The sequence below is a fragment of the Dendropsophus ebraccatus genome, chromosome 11 (assembly GCF_027789765.1).
Source record: "Dendropsophus ebraccatus isolate aDenEbr1 chromosome 11, aDenEbr1.pat, whole genome shotgun sequence".
NCBI classification, from domain to species: Eukaryota; Metazoa; Chordata; class Amphibia; order Anura; family Hylidae; genus Dendropsophus; species Dendropsophus ebraccatus.
In genome coordinates this window covers 60,197,801-60,219,001 of record NC_091464.1, presented here as the reverse complement: position 1 = coordinate 60,219,001, position 21,201 = coordinate 60,197,801, and the positions used below count along the sequence as shown (strand labels likewise).

General features: G+C 40.5%; 1 protein-coding gene across 2 annotated transcripts; it reads left to right on the top strand.

Annotated features, from left to right (window-relative positions):
- The first annotated feature begins 2,569 nt into the window (after positions 1–2,569).
- On the top strand, positions 2,570–15,272 carry ETS2 (ETS proto-oncogene 2, transcription factor). 2 transcript variants are annotated; one of them, XM_069945014.1, is made up of 10 exons: positions 2,570–2,758; positions 8,844–8,920; positions 10,540–10,660; positions 11,363–11,482; positions 12,362–12,562; positions 12,716–12,796; positions 13,396–13,617; positions 13,709–13,972; positions 14,071–14,189; positions 14,527–15,272. In XM_069945014.1, exons 2-10 carry the CDS (start codon positions 8,849–8,851, stop codon positions 14,740–14,742), a joined length of 1,416 nt encoding a protein of 471 aa, XP_069801115.1. In that variant the 5' UTR covers positions 2,570–2,758; positions 8,844–8,848; the 3' UTR covers positions 14,743–15,272. The 2 variants fall into 2 exon arrangements, with proteins under 2 accessions (XP_069801115.1, XP_069801116.1); XM_069945015.1 differs by lacking the exon at positions 2,570–2,758 and adding an exon at positions 5,313–5,326.
- The last annotated feature ends 5,929 nt before the right edge of the window (positions 15,273–21,201 follow it).

The window sequence follows — 21,201 nt, the reverse complement described above, 5'->3', positions numbered from 1 at the left end:
GAAGCCAAAGCAGAGATATAACAGAGATAAACAGAGATAAGGTCATAAAGGAAAGCCTAAGATTACTCCTCTTTTCAAATCCATTCCTGGCTTTGGCTTTAAAAATCTGTCAAATAAATCTCTCTGTGTAAATAGACCCTAAGCTACTGCCTACTTAACCCATCAGCTGCCGGGCTTTAACAAGCTTATACATTACCTGCCCGTGCTCCCGTCTGCTTCTAATGGTCCTTTTACACGGAACGATTATCGTTCGAATTTGCACGATAACGATCGAATTCGAACGATAATCGTAGGTGTAAACGCTGCAAATGATCAGATGAGCAAGAAATCGTTCATTTTGATCTTTCAACATGTTCTCAAATTATCGTTGGTCGTTCGCAAAAAATTTGCAGATGGTTCCGTGTAAACATTCTTTCAACGATTTCACCTATGTGTGAGATAGGCTTAAGCGATCGCAAAACGATCGCATAACGATTTTTGCCATACGATGTATCGTTCCGTCTAAACGCTGATCGTTATTAAAAAACATTGTTCATCCAAAATCGTTAATCGTGCAATCGGGCGAATTATCGCTCCGTGTAAAAGTACCATAAGACTCCCGGGTCACTGATGTCCCGCTCAGCCAATCAGTGGAGGGAGAGTGCACTGATTGGCTGAGTGGAATGGCGGTGAACCAGGAGTCAGAGAAGCAGGCGGGAGCACGGGCAGGTAATGTATCCGCTTGTTGGCCCGGAAGATGCTAAATAGACAGTGGCTACATTCTCGCAGCGGAATAAAAACCCACTGAGGAATAGGTGAGGAATTGAAGAGGAATCCACTCAGGGTACATTTTAGCAGATCTAATCTGCTGCGTATCTGCTGCGTATTTGCTGCGTATCGCAGCAGTAAATACGCTGCGTATACGGTGTGTGTGTTTGTACCCTTAGGGTGGGTTTACATTGAGGAATACTCGCGGATAAACTCAAAGGAATTCTGCCAGCTCCATGGACGCCATTCTATGGGCCGGCTGATTCCGCATTCTGCCGAAAGAACTGACATGTCAATAGAATGGTGTCTATGGAGCCGGCGGAAAGGCACGTGTCCGTGAGCGCGTACATTCGGCGGAATTCTGCAGGGTTTATCCGCGAGAATTCCTCAACATGAACCCACCCAAAGGGTAGGTTCCCACTACGGAACCCAAGCAGAGAATTTCCCACGAATTCCGTAGCTCGTACCCGTTCATGGTCACGCGCCTCTCTGCCAGATCCATAGACACCATTCTATGGGCAGCCCGATTCTGTTATCCGCCAATAGAATCTGCCCGTGCATAGAATGGTGCCTATGGCATGGGCGGAGAGGCGTGCGGCCGTGAATGGGTACGAGTTATGGAATTTGTCGGAAATTCTCCGTTCGGGTTCCGTAGTGTGAACCTACCCTTTAACCTACCCTATAAATAAATAATAATAAATAAATAATAATAAATACCCTTATTTCAGCTTGAAATTCCTCCCGTAAAATATAAACAGAGTAATGTCCCATTGTGTTCAATGGGATTGCCACTCTGTTGTTCACACTGCAGAATTTTCTGCTGCAGATCCGATTTCCGCCAAAAGGGTAGGTTCACACTATGGAATCCACCCCGATAAATACCAACAAATTCCGTGGCTCGTACCCGTTCATGGCGGCGCGCATATCCGCCCATGCCATAGACACCATTCTATGGGGGGGGGGGGGGAATTCTGCGTTCCGCAAAAAGAACAGACATGTCTATTCTTTCTGCGAAATGTGGAATCGGCCCGGCCATAGAATGGTGTCTATGGCACAGGCTGATATGCGTCCGGCCGTGAACGGGTACAAGCCACGGAATCTGCCAGAACTTCTCTGCGCGGATTCCGTAGTGTGAACCTACCCAAAGAAGTGACATGTCAATTCTTTGGGTGGATTCTGCTAATGGAATCCTATAGACGTCAATGGGGGCTTAAATTCTGCTTGAATTCTGCTCCTATTCTGCCAGAGCTGAATAGGGGAGGAATTTCAAATAGAAAACTTTCCTCTACAATTCCTCTGTGTGAACCCACCCTGAAAATGTAGAGCCATAGGCCATGACAGTACGGCAGTGGATTTCGCTGTGAAATTCACTGCACTGTGGTACGTGTGAAGCTAATTTAAAATTAAATTTTTATGCACAAACACTGAATTCTATTGCCGCTATTTTATTTTGATAATGGACATAATATTATAAGATGCAATACAAGAGCAGCAGCACCACCAAAATCTCTAGGGTGCAAATCCCCCCTGTAGCTGCAGTGGGATCCCTGCAGTGGAGGCTCTTCCCCTGCTGCTGCCCCATGTGTTTCCTATAGGACTGGGGATAATCAGAGCTGATTGCCCTGGGAAGCTGAGCTGTAGCCTTAGGAGTCTTCACACCTGGTGGAGAGGGAGAGATAGAGGAGAGGGAGGGAGGGCATGAATGAGTGTGTGATCTCTCCCAGGCTTTTATTACAGCTGCTGCTGCTGGGGAGGGGTGTGCACCAGAACAATGCTCCTCCCTGCTGCCTGTGCTCAGAGCTGGACTTCCCCTATACAGCCAGATACAGGCAGCACTAGAGCTAGAAGCACACATACACACTCTCTCTGTGACTTGGAGGGTCTCCTCCTTCTCTGGGGTCCCCTGGGATACTATACACCCCTATAATCTTGCACACCCTGTGGACTATTATCTTGGAAGCTTACTGCTCACTTTTGGGACTGTATTTTGCTCTGGATCCTGTTTATTCAGGTAAGAAGATACAATGTATCTGTTTTATGTTGTTGTTTATATTGCTTTTTTATTTGGTTACATGCACTTGTATTAGAATGGAGCTGACCACACTACATCCACCTTGTAAGCCATTGCTTGTATTAGAGCCGCCTTCTTAGACCCTTTGTGGGTGAGCCTTGAGTCTGTCCCAAGTGCTGGCAACTATAAAGTAAACTGTATGGGTATAGAGTTGTGTAATTCTGCTGTGCCCACATAGTATTACCTCATTTATGTTAGTATGGTGGGCGGGTGGCATGGAGTAACTTTGGGTCCTTCTATTTTAAGTTGTTTTGTGTCTTTGTAGCTAGGGTGGATGTGACTTTTTATTATAAGTATACCTTCTATCTGCTCTTACATCTGTCACTCATAGGACTCTCTTAGACTCTATTATGTCTTCAGTTTAATAGGTGCCTTTTTTTAGATGGAGCATGTTATAGTATAATATAATTGTACCTGGTTTAGTGCTGTCAGCCCTTAGTGACCTGTGCGCCTTGTTCTACCTGTTTGTAAAATTCCTCTCACGCCTACATGTTTTTATTAGATTAATATTTTATTTTACTATGAATGGGTTAGTCACTGCTTATGGCTACTATGTGATTGCTGGATAGATAGCGATGAATAGACAGCCTCTTAGTAGTGGAACATGATAAGCTCTAGGAGCTGGGCACATGCCTGGGAACAGAAAAGGGGAAAATTAAAAAAAATAAAAATAAAAAATAAAAAAAAATTTCCACGGCTCTCATGTGATAATAAACTTAGATTATAGCTTGAAATGTGTTTTATTTTTTAATGCGTGCCTCCATTTTCCCTTCGGCTTTTTCAATATGAAGATTTTTTATTTTATTTTTATTTTATTTTTTCTGTTTTTGTTTTGAATTGTGTTAAGTAAAGTTCTTCTAGTTGTATCTTAGATATTTTTATGCCTTTGGCAAATGGGGCAGGAGTGTCAGTTTTCACAATAGGCTGGGATTGTAGATTACGAGAAGGGTACGTCATCGTGTGAATGGGAAAGCTTTATGGGTCCTGAGTGAGTTGTAAGATTCTGGGACTGGATAGAATTTAACTCATGTGGACTGTATCGACAATGGTAATCTATATGATAGGGATTTTTTTTTTTTTTTTGTATACATTCAAATATCCTAAAATATTTTTACATTTCACTCCATGGCTGGGGAATGGCTTGTATAAATATTTATTTACTAATATACAAAAAGTCATAGCCATTCATGAAGTAATTTTGTGCACTCAACTAATGACAAAAAAAAGTCCCTTGAAACTAATTGTTTCTATGGTGTAAACTTTTTTTTTTTTTTTTTAAGGGACAGGTTAGGGGTTTCAGGTAAACTTTCAGTTTTGGTTGCCATGTAAATACCCCTCCCCCCCCCACCACCACATTTTTTGTAATATGAGTAATTTTAAGGCAGAGGATATTTTCCTATTTGTCACATTGTCATGTAAAGTAAAGGGAGGGTTTCTCTTTTCTCTGCTAGAAGCTTTTATTTGAATTTATGTCAAAACTTTGTGGTGTTTGTGTACATTGAAGTTGTGCACACTTTGATAGGGAAGGCTTTGTAGTCTTAGAGACAAAAGAATCTAATTTTGTAGCTGCAGATGTGGACTTTGATGTGGCGACGCTGCCCCCAGTGTTTAAAGTGCAGGCCCGGCTTTTAAATTGAAGTCACCAGACAAATTAATTTCAAAGAAGGGGGGGGGGGGGGGAAATAGAATTTTTTTTCTTCTTTTACAGCCGCCACCATGTGTCCTGTGTTCTCTTTATCATTGCATTTTGAATCTCTATGTTGCTGAAGGAAAATGAGCTGTAGGCCTTATATGTGTGAGTTTTTGAAATGTGTTTATACTTTTAATTACACTCTTCTTTGATAGAAGGTAAAGAGGACAGAACATGTGAACAGTCATTCTATGGGTTAATCTAGAAAACATAGAGGAAGCTACCTGAGTCGCAGAATGTATACAGTAACCGCAAGAAAAAAAATTTGAGATGCTTTTAAGGGGGAGGGGGGGGGGAACCACAGTGGAAACTTTTTTTTTTTTTTTTTATCATTATTGCTGATGCAAGGTATGATATAAAAAAGTGACAGCTTGATAAACTCCAGGTATTGGCGGAATTATTAAAAATAAAAAATAAAAAGTTTTGAGCCAAAGCAAGAAGAACAGGAAATATTACAAAAGGGTTATGCAGGGTTAGAAAAACATAGTTGCATTCTTGCAAAAACACTACCACTACATCAATGGAACTGAGCCGCAATACTACACACAACCTGAGGACAAGAGTGGCGCTGTTCTGGAAAAAAAAAACAGCTGATACCGTATAATCCTGTTAAACTTCTCTCCAAAAAACAGCAAAGTAATGTAAAAAATTATTTGATATTTCAGTAAGGCTCTGAGTACATCTACACGGATGTGTGGGATAAAGTTCTTGTCATGAAGGGGGTGTGGCTTTCTTTGGAGGCGGAGTTAATTGTAGGCAATATTAACAGAAAGCGGTCATGAGTGGGTTGACAATCTATGGTGTCTGTCTAGATGCAGGTTAGTTGTGTGATCACGGTTGGTTTATTGGTATAATATGTTTTAGTAGAGTTTTATTTTTTGCATTAATTTTGCAAAAGCTAAAATTTCAGTAATACAAAAATTTTTATTTCTTTTTTTTGTAGTTGCCTTTGTAACGGGTCACTTGACATATATAGCCTTCAATGAATTTTAAATGATGCGGTTGCCTTTTGGGCCTGTGCACACTGTGCCTCGTGCAGGGACTTGGCGCCACCATACTGGCTCAGAGTGCAAGGTTTTGCTTTCTCCACTTTGGTTTAGCCCAGGGATGGGAAACCTTCTGCCCTCTGTTGCAAAACTACAATTCCCATCATGCCTGGACAGCAAAGCTTTAGATGGAGGGCCAAAAGTTCCCCATGCCTGCTTTAGTCCAAGGTTGTTAAATAATAATAATGAATGCAGCTTGAGCATGCCTGTCTCCGACTGCTCCAGTTTACGATCATCTTAGTTGTTGAATTTAAAAGAACTTTTTCTTCAAATCTTCATACAATCGGTGACCCTTGTCCCATGTCTGTGCATTCACCCTGGGTGCCATGGCTTGCAGTTATTCCGCAGTGTACATGCCAGTCTTTGCTGATTGATGCTTTTGCAGTGGCCGGGTCTGGAATATTTTTGTTACGCCTCTGTTGTGATTGCATACATCTACTGCGATGAATGAGCCATGTCTGCCTGTGACCTGTTGGCTCCTATTCACAACAAAGGTCCCGGGCCCGACCCTGACTGGACCTTGTAACCATTGTGAAGCTGAGATCATGACTGGAGACAGGTGTCCGCGTGTTTCTCCGTCACGTTATGAAGTGATCCTGCTGTTTGGTCTGAGTACATAAAGGTGTGTTGGGTTCAGTATCAGGGCTCTGCCGCCTCATATTACCTCAGTGTTTTTGAGCAAAACTGGACGGACGAGTTACATGTGACTAACTGCAAGGTAGAAGTGGCTTGGTGACTTTCCTATGGCTGTGGTCATGAGTGAACTAGGATTCCGGAGTTGTGTGATGTCTCCATAGACTCACTTGTTTTATAATGTATATGTTTTGTTTGTGTTTAGGCTTGTCAACTGTATACAGTTTTGGGCACTTGTATATAAGAACTGAACTGGAGGAGGGTGACCAAGGTCACTAAGAGAAATGGGTGGGTTACAGTACCAGGCCAGATGATCAAGCTAGAGAAAAGAAGGTTTCACCATCAGCACAGACACAGATTCTTTACTGTTCGAGCAGTGAGACTATGGAACTCTATGCCACATGATGTTGTCATGGCTGATTCACTAAATAAGTATACAGGAGGCCTGGGCACTTAAAAAAAAAAAAATTATATTAAAGTTATGGGGCAAATCTTTTTGGGGCCACAATTTCTCATTTTGGTGTGTTTGAGATTCTAGGGCGCCATAGCATTAGGGACAGTATATAAGAGCACTGTATTGGTGAGTGAGTGTTGCCCATAGCAAACAGCTTTCATCTCTAGGTTCCTATTCTCTCACACACACACACACACACACACACACACACACACACACACACACACACACACACACACACACACACACACACACACACACACACACACACAGGCAATGATTTGAAGACTCCTATTTCTCATGTGTCTTTTCAAAACTTTTCTGCACGTTGCTTTCTTATAAAATAAATGGGAGCTTCATAGTTGGGATAAAAAGCCACGGGGATTTCAACTGCTGAATTTTCAGTGAATTTTTATTTTTTATTTTTTTGGTGTGTGAGAACAGTCTTGAAAGCTTTGCAGTGATTGGTTGCTAGATTTAACATGGGCAGTTTGGATCTTAACTATCTGTTGCCCCTAGCAACCAATCACAGCAAGGCTTTCATTTTAAACATGCTTTGAAAGAATGACAAATGCCGTGAAAGCAACAGACACTTATACAGTTAAAGGGGTTATCCAGCGCTACAAAAACATGGCCACTTTCTGTAGCCATGTTTCTGTAGCTCTGGATAACCCCTTTAAGAAATGTTGTCTCAGTTAGCAATCTAATAAATGAAATTTCTGATAACTGGATAAAACAGACTGGGGGTGCAGATCCGGATATGTTAATTTAACTTTTAGGTGTAGTTGCCCTTTAAGGCATGATATGCATTGTAGTTTTGCAACAGCTAGATAGGCCCTAATCTATATTGATGCAGGGTGGACAGTTTTGTCATCTTTTCATTGTCATGTTCCATTGTACTAGGGGGGCTCTCCTTGTACTCCCCCCTCCTAGGGTAAAAGGGCCTTTAACCCGTAGACAATTGAATATCATCATACAGGAAACCTGACTCCATTACTTTATGTATTAATCTTCTGCTATATAGCAGGGCCAGCCCTGGGAAGATGGAACGGTTAATAGTATCCTGAGATTCTGAATGAGTTTGTTGCTAAGCAGCCCCCATACATGTGTCATCTGGCCAGTAACATGCTTCCCTGGCACGTGAGGCCTATGGTGTAGTCTTCTCGGTAACAGCTCAGAAATTTGAGCTGATGCAATGAAAGGATTGATTTCTTACAACACGAATTAAAACCTTACAGTAATACAGTGTCAAGAGTTGCAAGATTTGAAATGCTATGGATGTACACAAATGTAGCAGAGCTGAATATGCAGTTGTTTCATTGTACATGATGAAAACAGTCTGAGTTAAGATAATGGAGAAGGCAGATAGTACGTATTACAAGTCATACCAACTGACAAACTCCTTGCAGCTACATCTTTATATTAAAAATCAATATAGAGGGTCATGTCTGAAGCTCTTCGACCCTTGTGTCCATTTAGAATCCGCAGTGAAGTATGTGAAGGTCATATTGCCTTTCTATAAGGATGTGCAAATTATCTGGGATTGGGGAAGAAGGGTACATCAACCCATAATTGGGGAAGATAGATACATCCTATCAATCTAAAAAAAAAAAAAAAAAAAAAGTTGAAACTGAATCATACAAGTATCATTAAAGCTTGCCAAGCGTTTTGTTTATTGCAGATGTTAGTATGTAGACCATTGGTCAGGCTGTCGGGGCATGTTGGGAGATGCAGTTTTTGTATGAGTATAAGACAATGGTTTTAGTACTTACATGAAAGTTTCCAACATGGAAAGTTAATTGTTTTTTGGGATCTTTTAGAAATTCTTAAGTGTTTTCAATCAAAAAAGGAAACTGTTTTGGGGGGGAAAGCCTATTGTTTGTATACTGACCTGTGAATGAAACCCAGCTGGTGTTGTTTTTGTGTAAATAGGTGTAGAATGGGTAAGATAATGGCAGGGTCCCTCCCCAAGTGTGACATCAATCTCAACACCTCGGGCACTTCAATCTCTAGTGAGTCACACCATCTCTCACATCTGTCCCCTCTAGTGCATTTCCCTTGAAGTAAGGCTCCCTACTAGCAAGTGCTAGTTGCTTGGGGGACTCCATAGTGATAGGACACGTCGTCTCCTCCTCCCTAGAGTTAAAGAAAACAATTGAAAAAAAAAATTCAAAATTTTTAAATCTGCCTGTTCTCCCGTAGATCCAATGACTGAGTTTGAAATTCGAAATATGGATCAGGTGGCTCCGGTCTACAACATGCACCGAGGAATCCTGAAGGTAAGTGCCATTGCACTGACTTTTTTTTTTTTTTTTTTTTTTTTTTTTCAGTCTTACAAAAAAAAATACATAAAATTTATCTGTCTATGGGAAAGCTATAATGGTGACATTAATTTTTGTGGGCACGAAAATACTGTCTCCAAACGGCACTTTATGAACGAGGCCTATTGCACTTTTCCCCAAAACTCTCAGTAGTTACTCGCTAAGTCCATTGGCACATGGTTTTTGTATAAAAAGGTATCTGTAAAATGCATAGTCCTGGCTTGCAGCTTATATTTTTTTGTTCGTACTTCACGGCAGCCACTGGGCTTTGTGCAGTCTTGTATTTGCTAAACAGAGGAATTTCTGGCCACCATTTGACGATTATATGTCCTCACAGGTCTGGCTGGCTCCTTATCTCTTGCACAGGTCTCGGATATTTGCACTCAGTATAGTAGTCAGCCCCACCCGGCTCATTTGCAGTGTATGGCATGAGTCATGGCCGCTGTGATCCATCCTGTTTGAGTGTAAACTTTTTTTAATTTTTTTTTTTTTTTCACATTTTCTGCTGTTTCTGAGAATATATTATTGGAATTACATGTAATGAAATATAGAAGAGCTGTCTTTGTGCATAAGCCATATCCATACTCATACATATACTGAACTGCCTTCTATTAAAAGGACTGTCTGTCTCAAACTATTTGGCAATGAGGGTCATGTGACCAAAAAAAAAAGCCAAATTTGCATTTTGAGTTGGGCAACACCAACCCATTGAAAATCATTAGCTGTAATGTTGCAATTCGACATTGGGCTCCTCATGCGCCCAATGTCTTAAAAGGATCCCTCTGACAATAAGATGGTAGGGCATCCCACTGATGAGACTCCCAGCTGTGAAAAATTTGTGACCATAGCCCAGCGCAACTGAAATGAATTGGCTGTGTGACAAACTCAGCTCTGCTACATTTTATAGGAAGAACTTACTGGGAGGACTTCCACAGTAGTTAACAAGCATGACAACACTACTTGGCCCAGCTGATCTTTCACACATCTCGCCCGCCCCTGATTGTTGACTGCGTAGTAGATTTCTCTAGGCGTGTTCCATCTTCTCCTCTGCAGCTAATGACTATAATGATGTGATTTAAAAGGTTTTTTTTATTTTTAGCGCTCGTGTAGCAGTAATGAATGGAGCCTTGTTCATGTGAAGTGTAGGAGCCCACACAATGTGATCTGTAGCATAGGAATGTACACATGGGTGACGCGGAGCAGTTGTCAGGTGGACGTAATTATAAGTATGGAAGAGCGCATTGCTCGCTGTATTATATTTATACAAGACTCCGCTTATTAGTCACCAATTACCGCCTAGTAGAGATGGCTCAGTTTGTGACCAGGGTTCAATGACTGTGTTGTATGCCTTGTGCGTAGGACTTCTCTGTTGTGTCTAGGGGTCGTTCTAATTTATTTAAATGATTTTCATAATTTTTTTTAGATTTAAAGGACAAATTAGTGTTCACCAAACTGTGGCTCGGCTGTTAAATCCTGCTGGGAGTTGGAAAGCCACAGATTGGCGAGCACTGATCTACAGTGACTTCCGTTTTGGGTCCCCCTGTAATAACGTTAGACCCTCTTCCTCCTGTTCACAGCGGCAGCTGGCATTTGACAACGTAAACCTGTCCGCGTCAATATTCACTGGATTGTATTCTACGTACGATGCATATGAAGAAGAGCAGGCGGTGCCCACTGGCCTGGATTCTTTGTCTCATGGTAAGACTGGTAACAAATGTGGCACCTGAAACCCCACCCTTTACATTAAGTGCTAATTTAAAAAACGGGGGAGATTTACTTATGGCTCCATAGTTAAAGGGAACTTGTCTCCAGGGCCAGGCCTGGGGACCTTCAGGTCAGGAGAACAGTGTTCTAATCCAGTGACATGGCAAGTACAGTTCATTTCCGCCTCCTGAGGAATTGCAGAGAGCTCTGGAGAACATAATCAGAAAGGTGTTCTCTGGACCTGTCAGGGCTTTAGAACTGTATTTTAGGCCCCAGGGATATGACAGGTTCTCTTAATAGGTCTATGGCTCTGTTCATGGCCTGCCTCCATTTTTAATGACAGACACCCAATGGGTCCCTCTGAATCCTTGGTGTCCAATATGCAGTGGATGTCCAGACCTATTTATAGATTTTTCTTTAATAGACTCTACAACTGAAGCCCAGAGATGTTAACCTTACATTGGGACATTTCAATTAACCTTACATTGGGACATTTCAATTAGTACAATATCACTGCTAAAACGAAGAGCCAATCGGAAGGTTCATGACCCGTTTACTTAAGAGCCTTGATTCCTAAGAAGCTGGTCCATTCACCAGACCGTTCCCCTCTGTAGTTGTTTTTGCTAGTTCTTCTGTGGCCAAGCCCTTGGCTCTCAGCTTCTTAGAAATGTTTTTTTTTTTTTTTTTTTTTTTCAGATTCCGGGAGCTGTGAATTGCCTCTCTTGACCCCTTGCAGCAAGGCCGTCATGAGTCAGGCATTGAAGGCCACTTTTAATGGATTCACAAAAGAACAGCGACGGCTCGGTATTCCCAACAGTAAGTAATTGTAGATGGAAAAGTCTTCAATTATTGGATATTGCTGTGAGCGCTGAATTATATATTGTAGTCTGGTTGCTTGTATGAGGCAGGCTACCACAAAGAAGCCGTATCCTATACTTGTTAGGGTTACTAGATTTCTTAAAAGATGGCGTGAGGTCCTGTACATTGCGGTACTGGCGGTTTGGGCTACATGCTGGTACAGATTTGCTTTAAATGTTCCTTAAAGTTGATTTAGTTAGAAATTTAAAACCCAGAATATTATTTCAGACTTCTTTTAAAAGTGATGTCATTGTTAACTAGTTGTGGTCGAGATTTCCTCTCCTCGTAACACAGACATCACAGGAATTTCCATGCATGTAAACGTTCACCACCGTTGTGCAATATCCAAACATCTGAGGCATGTTCCTCGACTTCTGTGCACGGCAGCCTTAGTCATCACTGCACATTTTCCAAAGAACGCATTGTTTATAATTCTACTAGACTAGATCCATAAACATTAACTATTATTAATAGAACCCGTCCCAATCACAAGGACCGTGACGTGTCCAAAAGATTTAGTGTCAATGGGAACCACATAAAGTATCAGAATTTTTGTCAGCCTTAAAATGAATCAAAGCCCATTTAAAGTGAGAGAGCCTGTTAAGCCATATTTGTAATAAGTGTTCAAATTCCCCTTAGCACCATCGAAGGTGTATAAAGGTATTACGCTATAACCTTGCAAAGGCATGCTGGGACCTCCAGAATCAAGACTTTGTAGCCAATCTGAGGATCACAAATGTGGAACTAATCTCAGAATTCTCTAATAGAATACTTTAATAATGCAATTCTTTGAACCAGACCCCTTTTTTAATGTATTGTCCTCTTGCTTACATTTAGATCCCTGGCTGTGGAATCAGACCCAAGTGTGCCAATGGCTTTCATGGGCTGTCACAGAATTTTCCTTGGAGAATGTAAGCTTTCCGAAATTTATAATGACCGGACAAGAGTTATGCAACTTGGGAAAAGAGCGATTTCTAGAACTAGCCCCGGACTTCGTGGGTGACATTCTCTGGGAGCATCTGGAACAAATGATGAAAGGTAATTGGGGGGAGAATGCAATGAGAGGGCTTCTAGGAATGGCCTGGAAATGTCCTTATGCTATGCAAAGCATTTTCTAATAGCAGATATCTATACAGATCTATGTATTTGTAAGGAGACAACGTACTGGACTAACTTTTTTTTTTTTCCCAGAACAAGAAAAGATTCAGGATCAATATATTGACAGCTCCAGTCACCACCCAAGCTCCCAGTGGATAAGCAGTGACTCATTAAGTAAGTAACATTCCTTCTGCTTGCTTTACAATTGACGACTTAACCATTTCTACTTGTGCAATATAAAAAGAGAAAAAAATCAAGGATGGTTTCCACCCAAAATCTTTTATAGAACTTTTGAGTGTCTACTTTATGGCTGCTCCACCATCCACCGCTAGAACAAGATGGTGGCTGCCAATTTCTGTTTTTAGTGGAGATGTAGTTGTCCTTGTTGACTACTAAAGGTTATTTACTGGATAGGAATTACACATGTATGGCCATTTCTACGTTTGGGACAAGAGGAAGAGCCTAGTGGCTGGACCCCTACTGAACAACACCTTCAGTGCTGACCTTCCATTAACTAAGGGATCTTTATGTCTCAGTGACCAGTTCTCAAATCCAAATACACCACTATAGCGATACTAGTTGGGCCTTCTTGGTGAACCTTTATTAAAACTTCCAATGGTCATTCTCACCCCAGTGAAGCCCTTTGACTCTATTGAACCCGCTCCAGGCCCAATTTATTATTTATTTATTTCATATCATATTAAAGGTGTTACCTTATCAAACCAATACTTAATGTTTTTCCCATCCACTAATAACTTATATTTTCATCTTAGATTTCAGTATGGAGCCTCAACATTGTGTACAAATACAGAGTTACCCGAAGACAGAAATGTACAGGGACCTGTGTCAAGTCAATCAGGTCCCAAATCTCCTCCCGGTGAAGCAGGAGTTCCAGAATTATTCATGCATGAAATCCATTGGAAATAATTACTCATCCCTGAACCACGACTATGGACAAAACAACATGAACGTCCTGCTCAACTCTCTTAATTCTGGTAGGTAAAGAAAACATTTGTGCATATTTATCTATTTATCATTATTTATTTATTTTTGTTAGTTCTTTAACAATTATTTTTATGTTTCCAGTTAAATCCATGGACAGGGACTCCGTAGACAGTGGCACAGAAAGCTTTGAAGGCTCAGATTCCTTGCTGCAGTCATGGACGAGCCAGTCCTCACTGGTGGACATGCAACGCGTTCCATCCTACGAAAGCTTTGATGAAGACGCCAGCCATTCACTATGTCTGAACAAACCATCCATGTCATTTAAAGACTATATTCAAGATCGAAATGACCCAGTGGAACAGGGCAAACCAGTTATCCCAGCAGCTATTCTTGCTGGTTTCACAGGTAAGATACTGGAATATATCTTATACATTCACTCATTTATAAATGCAATTTAGGCTCTGGTCACGTATTTGTATTAACATCATATTTATTTTTTATAGGGAGTGGGCCAATTCAGCTCTGGCAGTTCTTGTTGGAGTTGTTGACCGACAAATCGTGTCAACCCTTTATCAGCTGGACAGGGGATGGATGGGAATTCAAACTCACTGACCCAGATGAGGTTAGTATTACATCTATTTAGCTTATATGGGCTGATTATGGGTGCCTGTTCCACAAACTGGCTATGGCTTGATAACTCCATTTTTCCACCTCCCAGTTACTGACTTCACTGATTAGCAGGATTTTCCTGACTGATTACAAAAAGTTTCCATAGACTTTATTTTATATTGAGAGAAACTTATCCTGGACGAGCCCCCAATATTATGTATTGTACATACTGTCATTAATGTACATAGAATTGACAGCCATGGTTATGATAAATGTGAGATTAAAAACAAGCTTTCATTCTAAAAGAAGGTGTTGGACTATTTTTTTGAATTTTTTTATTTTTATTTTAGGTTGCTCGCAGATGGGGAAAGAGGAAAAACAAGCCTAAAATGAACTATGAGAAGCTGAGTAGAGGACTGAGATACTATTATGATAAAAACATTATTCACAAGACCTCAGGAAAACGCTATGTGTATCGGTTTGTGTGTGATCTCCATAATTTGTTGGGGTACACAGCAGAGGAACTGCATGCCATGCTCGGCGTTCAGCCTGACACAGATGAATAAATCAATGAAGATGCTATAGCTGAAGCACATAATTTGTACTGTGAATATAATGGAGGTTGGGGGGGGGGGGGCGGAAACCTGACCCCTTTCGGTCACTATTGGACTGTTAAAGGACAAAAACTATGGAGTGGAAGTCTGAAAGGCAACGCGTTTCAAGACCTTTCTAGGAAGTGGTTTGTGTTGTACTTTCTCAACTGGGTGCAACAGATGACACTTGGGGTTCAGCTCCGAAGAACACTTGCACCAATTTTATTTTTTTCATGTGTCTGTAAAGTATTCTGTGTTTCAACACTGAGGGGAAAAAGAGGAAAGAAAGACTTGAATCTTTAATCCACCAGGGGGGGAAAAATGACAGCATATCAGAATCTTAATTTGTGTCATTCATTGCTGGGGGGCAATGTTTAATCTCTAAACCGTCTCAGTGACTGCACTTTAACACCTCATGCTGCCTGAGTCCTCCAGTCTTATGTTGTTAACTCAGTCATGTGATGCGTGTTGTGTGTGTGTTTTTTTTTTTTTTTTTTTTTTTTTTTTTTCTTCGACCATTTCAAGTGCATGTAAATAGTTTTATTGAGAATTTTCATATTTGCATAATTTGTTCTACAAGGGATCTGTATATTTTATTGTTATTATTACTTTATTTTTTATATGGCACGTGGAATGCCCTCCCCCCCCCCCTTCATTTTTTTTCCCCCTTTCCTCTGTAAACTACTTTTGTTCAAGCTTCATAAAACTGCACATTTGTTGTTTTTGTCATTCCAATAGTAAAATTGAGGAGCACCTTTCATCACTTATTATAGTAGTGCCATTAGTTTTTAACAAAAAATCTCAGGAAGTCTTTCAGCTTGAAAAACAGCTGTGTGTATGGTCTATAGATGACATACCCTATTGATTTAAATGGGTCCAATATTCTGTGCTGATTTTCAGTAAGTGGTTATCCATGATTAGGAAAACATAGCTGTTTTTTTTTTTTTTTTCGTTTCCAGAAATGGTGCCATCCTCTTCCCCCCCCCCCCCCCCCCCCTCCCTTTTTTCTCTTCTCAGTTTGTGCTGTATTGCAGCCAATTCCATTAAGTGAATGTTGTCGTAATATCATTCACAACTTGAGGACAAATGTGAAGCTTTTTGGGTTGGGGGAAAGTTATGTTTTTCTAATCCTGGATAATGCGGTTAATATCTTTTTTTGGCTGGTTATATTTCACTGCATAACTCCGAGCCAGTTAACAAGGTATAAAAAATGTGTCCAAATTTGTCAAATACAGAAGATTTGGCCAACCAGTTGATGATCTAGTGGTTTTATGGCTTTTTGACTCTGGAAGAATAGGGCATGTTGAATTTCAACTGCTCTATCTTGAGATCGAGTTCCCCATTGGGAACACATAAAGACACTTGAAGAGATGGCAGTCTGGTGAAACTTTATCTGCATACAATAATGGACCTGAAATGGCATAGAATTAGAAGGCATTTTACGTATCAAAGCCTTAGTATTTGGGTGCAATCCATCCCCTTTTTCTCTTCTAAATCTACAAAAGGAATACATGATGTTGGATGGACATACTGACCAAGTCCAACTATATTAGTGATGCTGAACCTTTGTCCCTCCAGCTGTTGCAAAACTAAAATTCCCTTCATGCCTTGCAGCCAACGCCATATCTTTGGTTTTCCTGGTATGATGAGAGTTTTAGTTTTTGGGTGCCATAGGTTTGCCATCACTGACCTATATTTACTCCAACCTACGACATGCCTGTATGAATGTAATCATTCTATGTATTTTGTAATTATTGAAAAGACGTTAGCCCTGAATTCTCTATAGTGTTCCTCATTTTCATACTGTACATATTGCTTTTATTACATTGGTTCTTCTCATGCCATCTTATCTTTATCATCTGAGTTTCTTAATGTTCCTGCCTCCTTTTCTTAGATGTGGAGGAGTTTGTGTAGCAGCCATTTTTACTGCAAAATATTATACTGGATATGTATTTTTTTTTTCCTCTTTTTTTTGTTTTTAAGAGTTTTTATTTTATATCTAAAGTGCCTTGTAAACTAAAGCGTATATATATTTCTGTATAAAGTTAGCGTGGTAGCAGATGCAAATTAACAGAATTCTGATTAAACTGTTTTTGGAAAATGTAACACTTTTTGGTGTGTGTGAGTACATTTCTCAATCTGTATTGTGCTCCAAAGCGGCACTCAATGTTCTTCTGGTGGGGATCACTGTGTACATACATACATACATACATACATACATACATACATACATTTCCTGTGTGGTGGTGGTTTGTTTTGTTTTTTAAAATTAAAATTAATTTACCAATTCATCATATCCGTACATTATACTGTGACACAACTCAGACTTAGAAACAGAAGACAATAAGTTATTAGAAATGGCGCACAGCATGGCAGTACAGCATAGGTATCTCCACTATTTATCATACCACATGCTACACTAACATTCCTGCATACAATGTAAACAAGTCCAACACTAAAGCATAATAGACAGTATAATGGAGAGGTGAACGTGTAGGGGGAACCACAGGCTTAGGCTTCACTCAAAGGGGAAGTGCAGCCATATATGGCAGTTGGAAAGACCTGCTAGAAACTCAGCTGTGGCTTCATGAAGTCCTGGAATAGAATACAATAAGTCCATTGCTCGGTTGGGGTTGTGGACAGTATTTGGCTTCACAAGTAAGGCTTGATTTCCTCCAGCTGATATTTCTTTACAAATTTTAAAACTTTCTGGTAGCACCAGGGAGAGATCCCAGTTATAAGGGTGGGAGCTGTCCAACCTATAGAGGCAGGAGAACTATTTCAGATGTACTGGGCTGCTATGCTATGTGACAGCGGCCTACCATACAATGGGGATGTCTAGGACTCCTTTCCCACTCATACACAGCTCCTTGTACATGACTGTAATGTTTTACATATCCTTATCTGTTGTAAAGACAGTCCTGTCATGGCCTGAGGCCTTTGTGATGTTTCTGCCTTCCTGAGTCGGATTGTGAATCCTAATATCTTGATAAAATCTATTTGGGTGGAAAAGGGGGAGGAGCTGCTGGGGACCATGGCCCACTCTGTAAAGAGCATGGTCTTCAATTTACCTCAGTTAACTTTAGCAACCAAAGCCTAGCCAAATTTCTCGCATATCTGGGATGAGTTCCACTGAACGCTGGTCACTAGTGAGAAGTGAACTTGCCAAATATTTAGCATTTGACACCCAGCGACTGGAGAAGTTAGCTGCTGCCCTAGGGAGTCCTGGAAAAGATTGATACAGCCATAGACTTTCTAAAGTTTCACTCATTAATACTGGTCTTCACAGAGGACATTGATGTTGTCCATGTGAAGAGAGTTCTTGGTCATTTGACAGTCTGGTCCTGGTATGGTTATCCTACTGGATTCTGTGCAGCACCCTGCCAATGTACACAAATGCCTGTCATATTGGTCATCGGACTTTGCAAAACCTAGGTGCCCATCCCCTCCTCCTCCCTTGATGTTTATATCTTTCAATAAAGGATTTTCTTCTTTCCCAACGCTTTCCCTTATCACCAGCTCATTTTGCTTGTTGTTTGATATTCTAGGTGGACAGAACATAAGACTAATACTATAATAATAAAAGAGTATAATAGTAAGAGCTGCGCCACTCTGTCAGTACAATGATGCAGAGATTCAAAAAGTTTTCCCACTCCCGGCATGATATTGACACATCCTGCTGAGCGGGGAAATACTCCATTACAGGGCTTCCCTGTCCTTAGCCTCCGTGATATACGGGACGTAGGAATAAGCCCAATGAACACAGTTTCTCAAGAACATTTTTTGATACAACTTATACAGTAAAGGCATTATACATTACTTTAATTTGTGTACAACCCTATTAGACCAACTTCCAAACTAGACAGGGGCTGGGTTCACACTACGTATATATTTCAGTCAGTATTATGGTCCTCATATTGCAACCAAAACCAGGAGTGGATTAAAAACACAGAAAGGCTCTGTTCACACAATGTTGAAATTGAGTGGATGGCCGCCATTTAATGGCAAATATTTGCTGTTATTTTAAAACAACGGCTGTTATATTGAAATAATGGCCGTTATTTACTGTTATATGACGGCCATCCACTCAATTTCATCATTGTGTGAACAGATCCTTTCTGTGTTTTTAATCCACTCCTGGTTTTGGTTGCAATATGAGGACCACAATACTGACTGAAATATAAGTAGTGTGAACCCAGCCTAAAGAATATAAAACTAATATTCCCAGAATCTTGTAGATGCTCGGCATATACTACTATGAAACAGTTTTTGCCACCATGGCTGGATTTTCATTCAACCTTAAAGCCAGTGTCTCACATCATTCCCATCAGACTGCACGCTGCATGGTATTTCGGCACAGCGGAATGTGCAAAATTGTCGACAATGCTTTTATGACTGCGGTCTGGGCACACAAATAGGAAACCACCTCAGACATTTTCCTAAACACTTAAGACCTTAAGATAAGACTGGCTTAAATGGAAGACTTTACAGACACATGGGAATAGTTTCCACCATTTAGCATCCTTGATTTCTATAGATTGTTGCTAGGCACTGATACTTATTCCTATGGCATCCGTGCTATATGGTGGAGTTAGGACGTATGGAACCCCACACCGCCTTTATTAAAGGAATTGTCTGGTATTTCTGATCCAGAAACAGGGACACGCCTGCTCCTGATGTGAAACTGATCACATGCATCCCCACTGCTTAAACCCCCATGAATCAGCACTAACCTTTAGATTAGGGAAACCTTCAGCCCTCTGGTTGTTGCAAAACTACAATCGCCATCATGCCTGGACAGCCAGAGCTTTAGCTTTAGGAATTTTGGTATTGCAACAGCTAGAGGGTCCAAATGTCCTCCTTCCCTGCTTTAGATCTGTAAACCAAAGTTTGTTTCTGCAGTGCCCCCACAGGTGACATAAGGTATTGCACAATTCTAAATTAAATCAATTGGATGCCTGTGTACTATACAGTGATGTCTGGTCCTCCAGAGAGTCTGAAATCTTTCTCTGGCTAACAAATTAGAGTCCTGAAAGAGATTTTAACCCATACTAACCCTGACAACTCCTTTAACTTAGAAAACAATGTTATATTGGCCAGATTGCTTCCAAAAACGTGATCAATTTGCTGTTCATCTTGTTGTGATAAGTTGGCGGTAATTGTTGGCATATGAGATGATTATCACTACTAAATCCTAATAATGAGATGCAGATGCTAATCCTCCTCATCACTATAAAATCCAATGTTTACATATAACATATATACAATGAGACATATAGGATAACAAGGAATATATTGTGTTATTAAAGAATATATTCATATGTATTGTAAAAATTTGAAATATCAAAGTAAAAAGTATATTTTAAAAAAAATCTTGGCTTGGTTCTTAGCCAGATATTATCAGAAGCCATTTCCCTGACAGCAGCTCTCTATTTATGATGACGAATGGCCGGGAAGCGGCGGCAGCATGTGGGATGAGGTCTCCTTCCTACACTCAGGATGTATATTTAGTATTAATCTTGTGTCATGTTCTCATTTATTGCAATTAGCAGAAAATGTCTGATACTTTGTTATGTATTATGTGGATTAGAACGTCTCCCTTCTGGGCTTCTCCAGCTGTTGCAGAACTACAACTCCCGGGTGCTTAGGATAGAGACCTTTGGAAATTTAATTATATGCAACATAAAGGTTAGGGTCCTACAGTGTGACCTTTAGAAATTCAATTAAATGCAACATAAAGATTAGGGTCCTACAGTGTGGCTGCTGCATGTGGTCGAAACCCCTCCTGCATGCAATGGCCACTGGCTAAACTGGAAACATTGTGTGGTCATTGGCCACTGCTGCAGGCGGGGTTTTATTCATAGGCAGTAGCTGCATTGTGGAATTTTTAAAATTCTGGTGGGACCGTATCAAGGTTATAGGTTTCCAGTTCCCTCCAATGTAAATGGGGATCATGGAATTTATTGTAAGACTCCTGGATGGAGTCAAGTGCCACCATTTACAAAATGTACAACAAAGTTTGAGCAGACTCCCATGAGCAGTGAGTGTGCCTTCTATACTTACCCTGATAGCAGCTACCCTCATACCATAAAGCAGGAGACAAGAAAGTAACAAACTGTCTTTTGACGCATTTCAAGAGGCCAACGCCTCTTTTCATCAGATCCACATCTAAGTTTGTGATTATGAATTACTTTTGTGATAACCAGAAGACATCCCCTGATATGAATAAGAAAACATTATAGTAGTTTAAAGACTTTATTTTAAATACCTTGAAACTATGTAAGATGAGGATGGGAAAGTAACAACCTAATATGACCGATCCTCAAACGATAAACACACCTATGACATTGTGTTCTTGTTAAAACTTTAGGAAAACTTCCTCCTTATACTTGCCCTTAAAAAATGAGTGCTTAGCCCAGAAAAAAACGGAAC

Bases quoted from the DNA above. Each gene is read 5' to 3' on its own strand.
- ETS2 (XM_069945014.1), top strand. From the start codon at position 8,849: ATGACTGAGTTTGAAATTCGAAATATGGATCAGGTGGCTCCGGTCTAC. The intron at 10,661-11,362 runs GTAAGACTGGTA...TTTTTTTTTCAG, and splicing joins CCTGGATTCTTTGTCTCATG to ATTCCGGGAGCTGTGAATTG. The intron at 12,797-13,395 runs GTAAGTAACATT...TTTTCATCTTAG, and splicing joins GATAAGCAGTGACTCATTAA to ATTTCAGTATGGAGCCTCAA.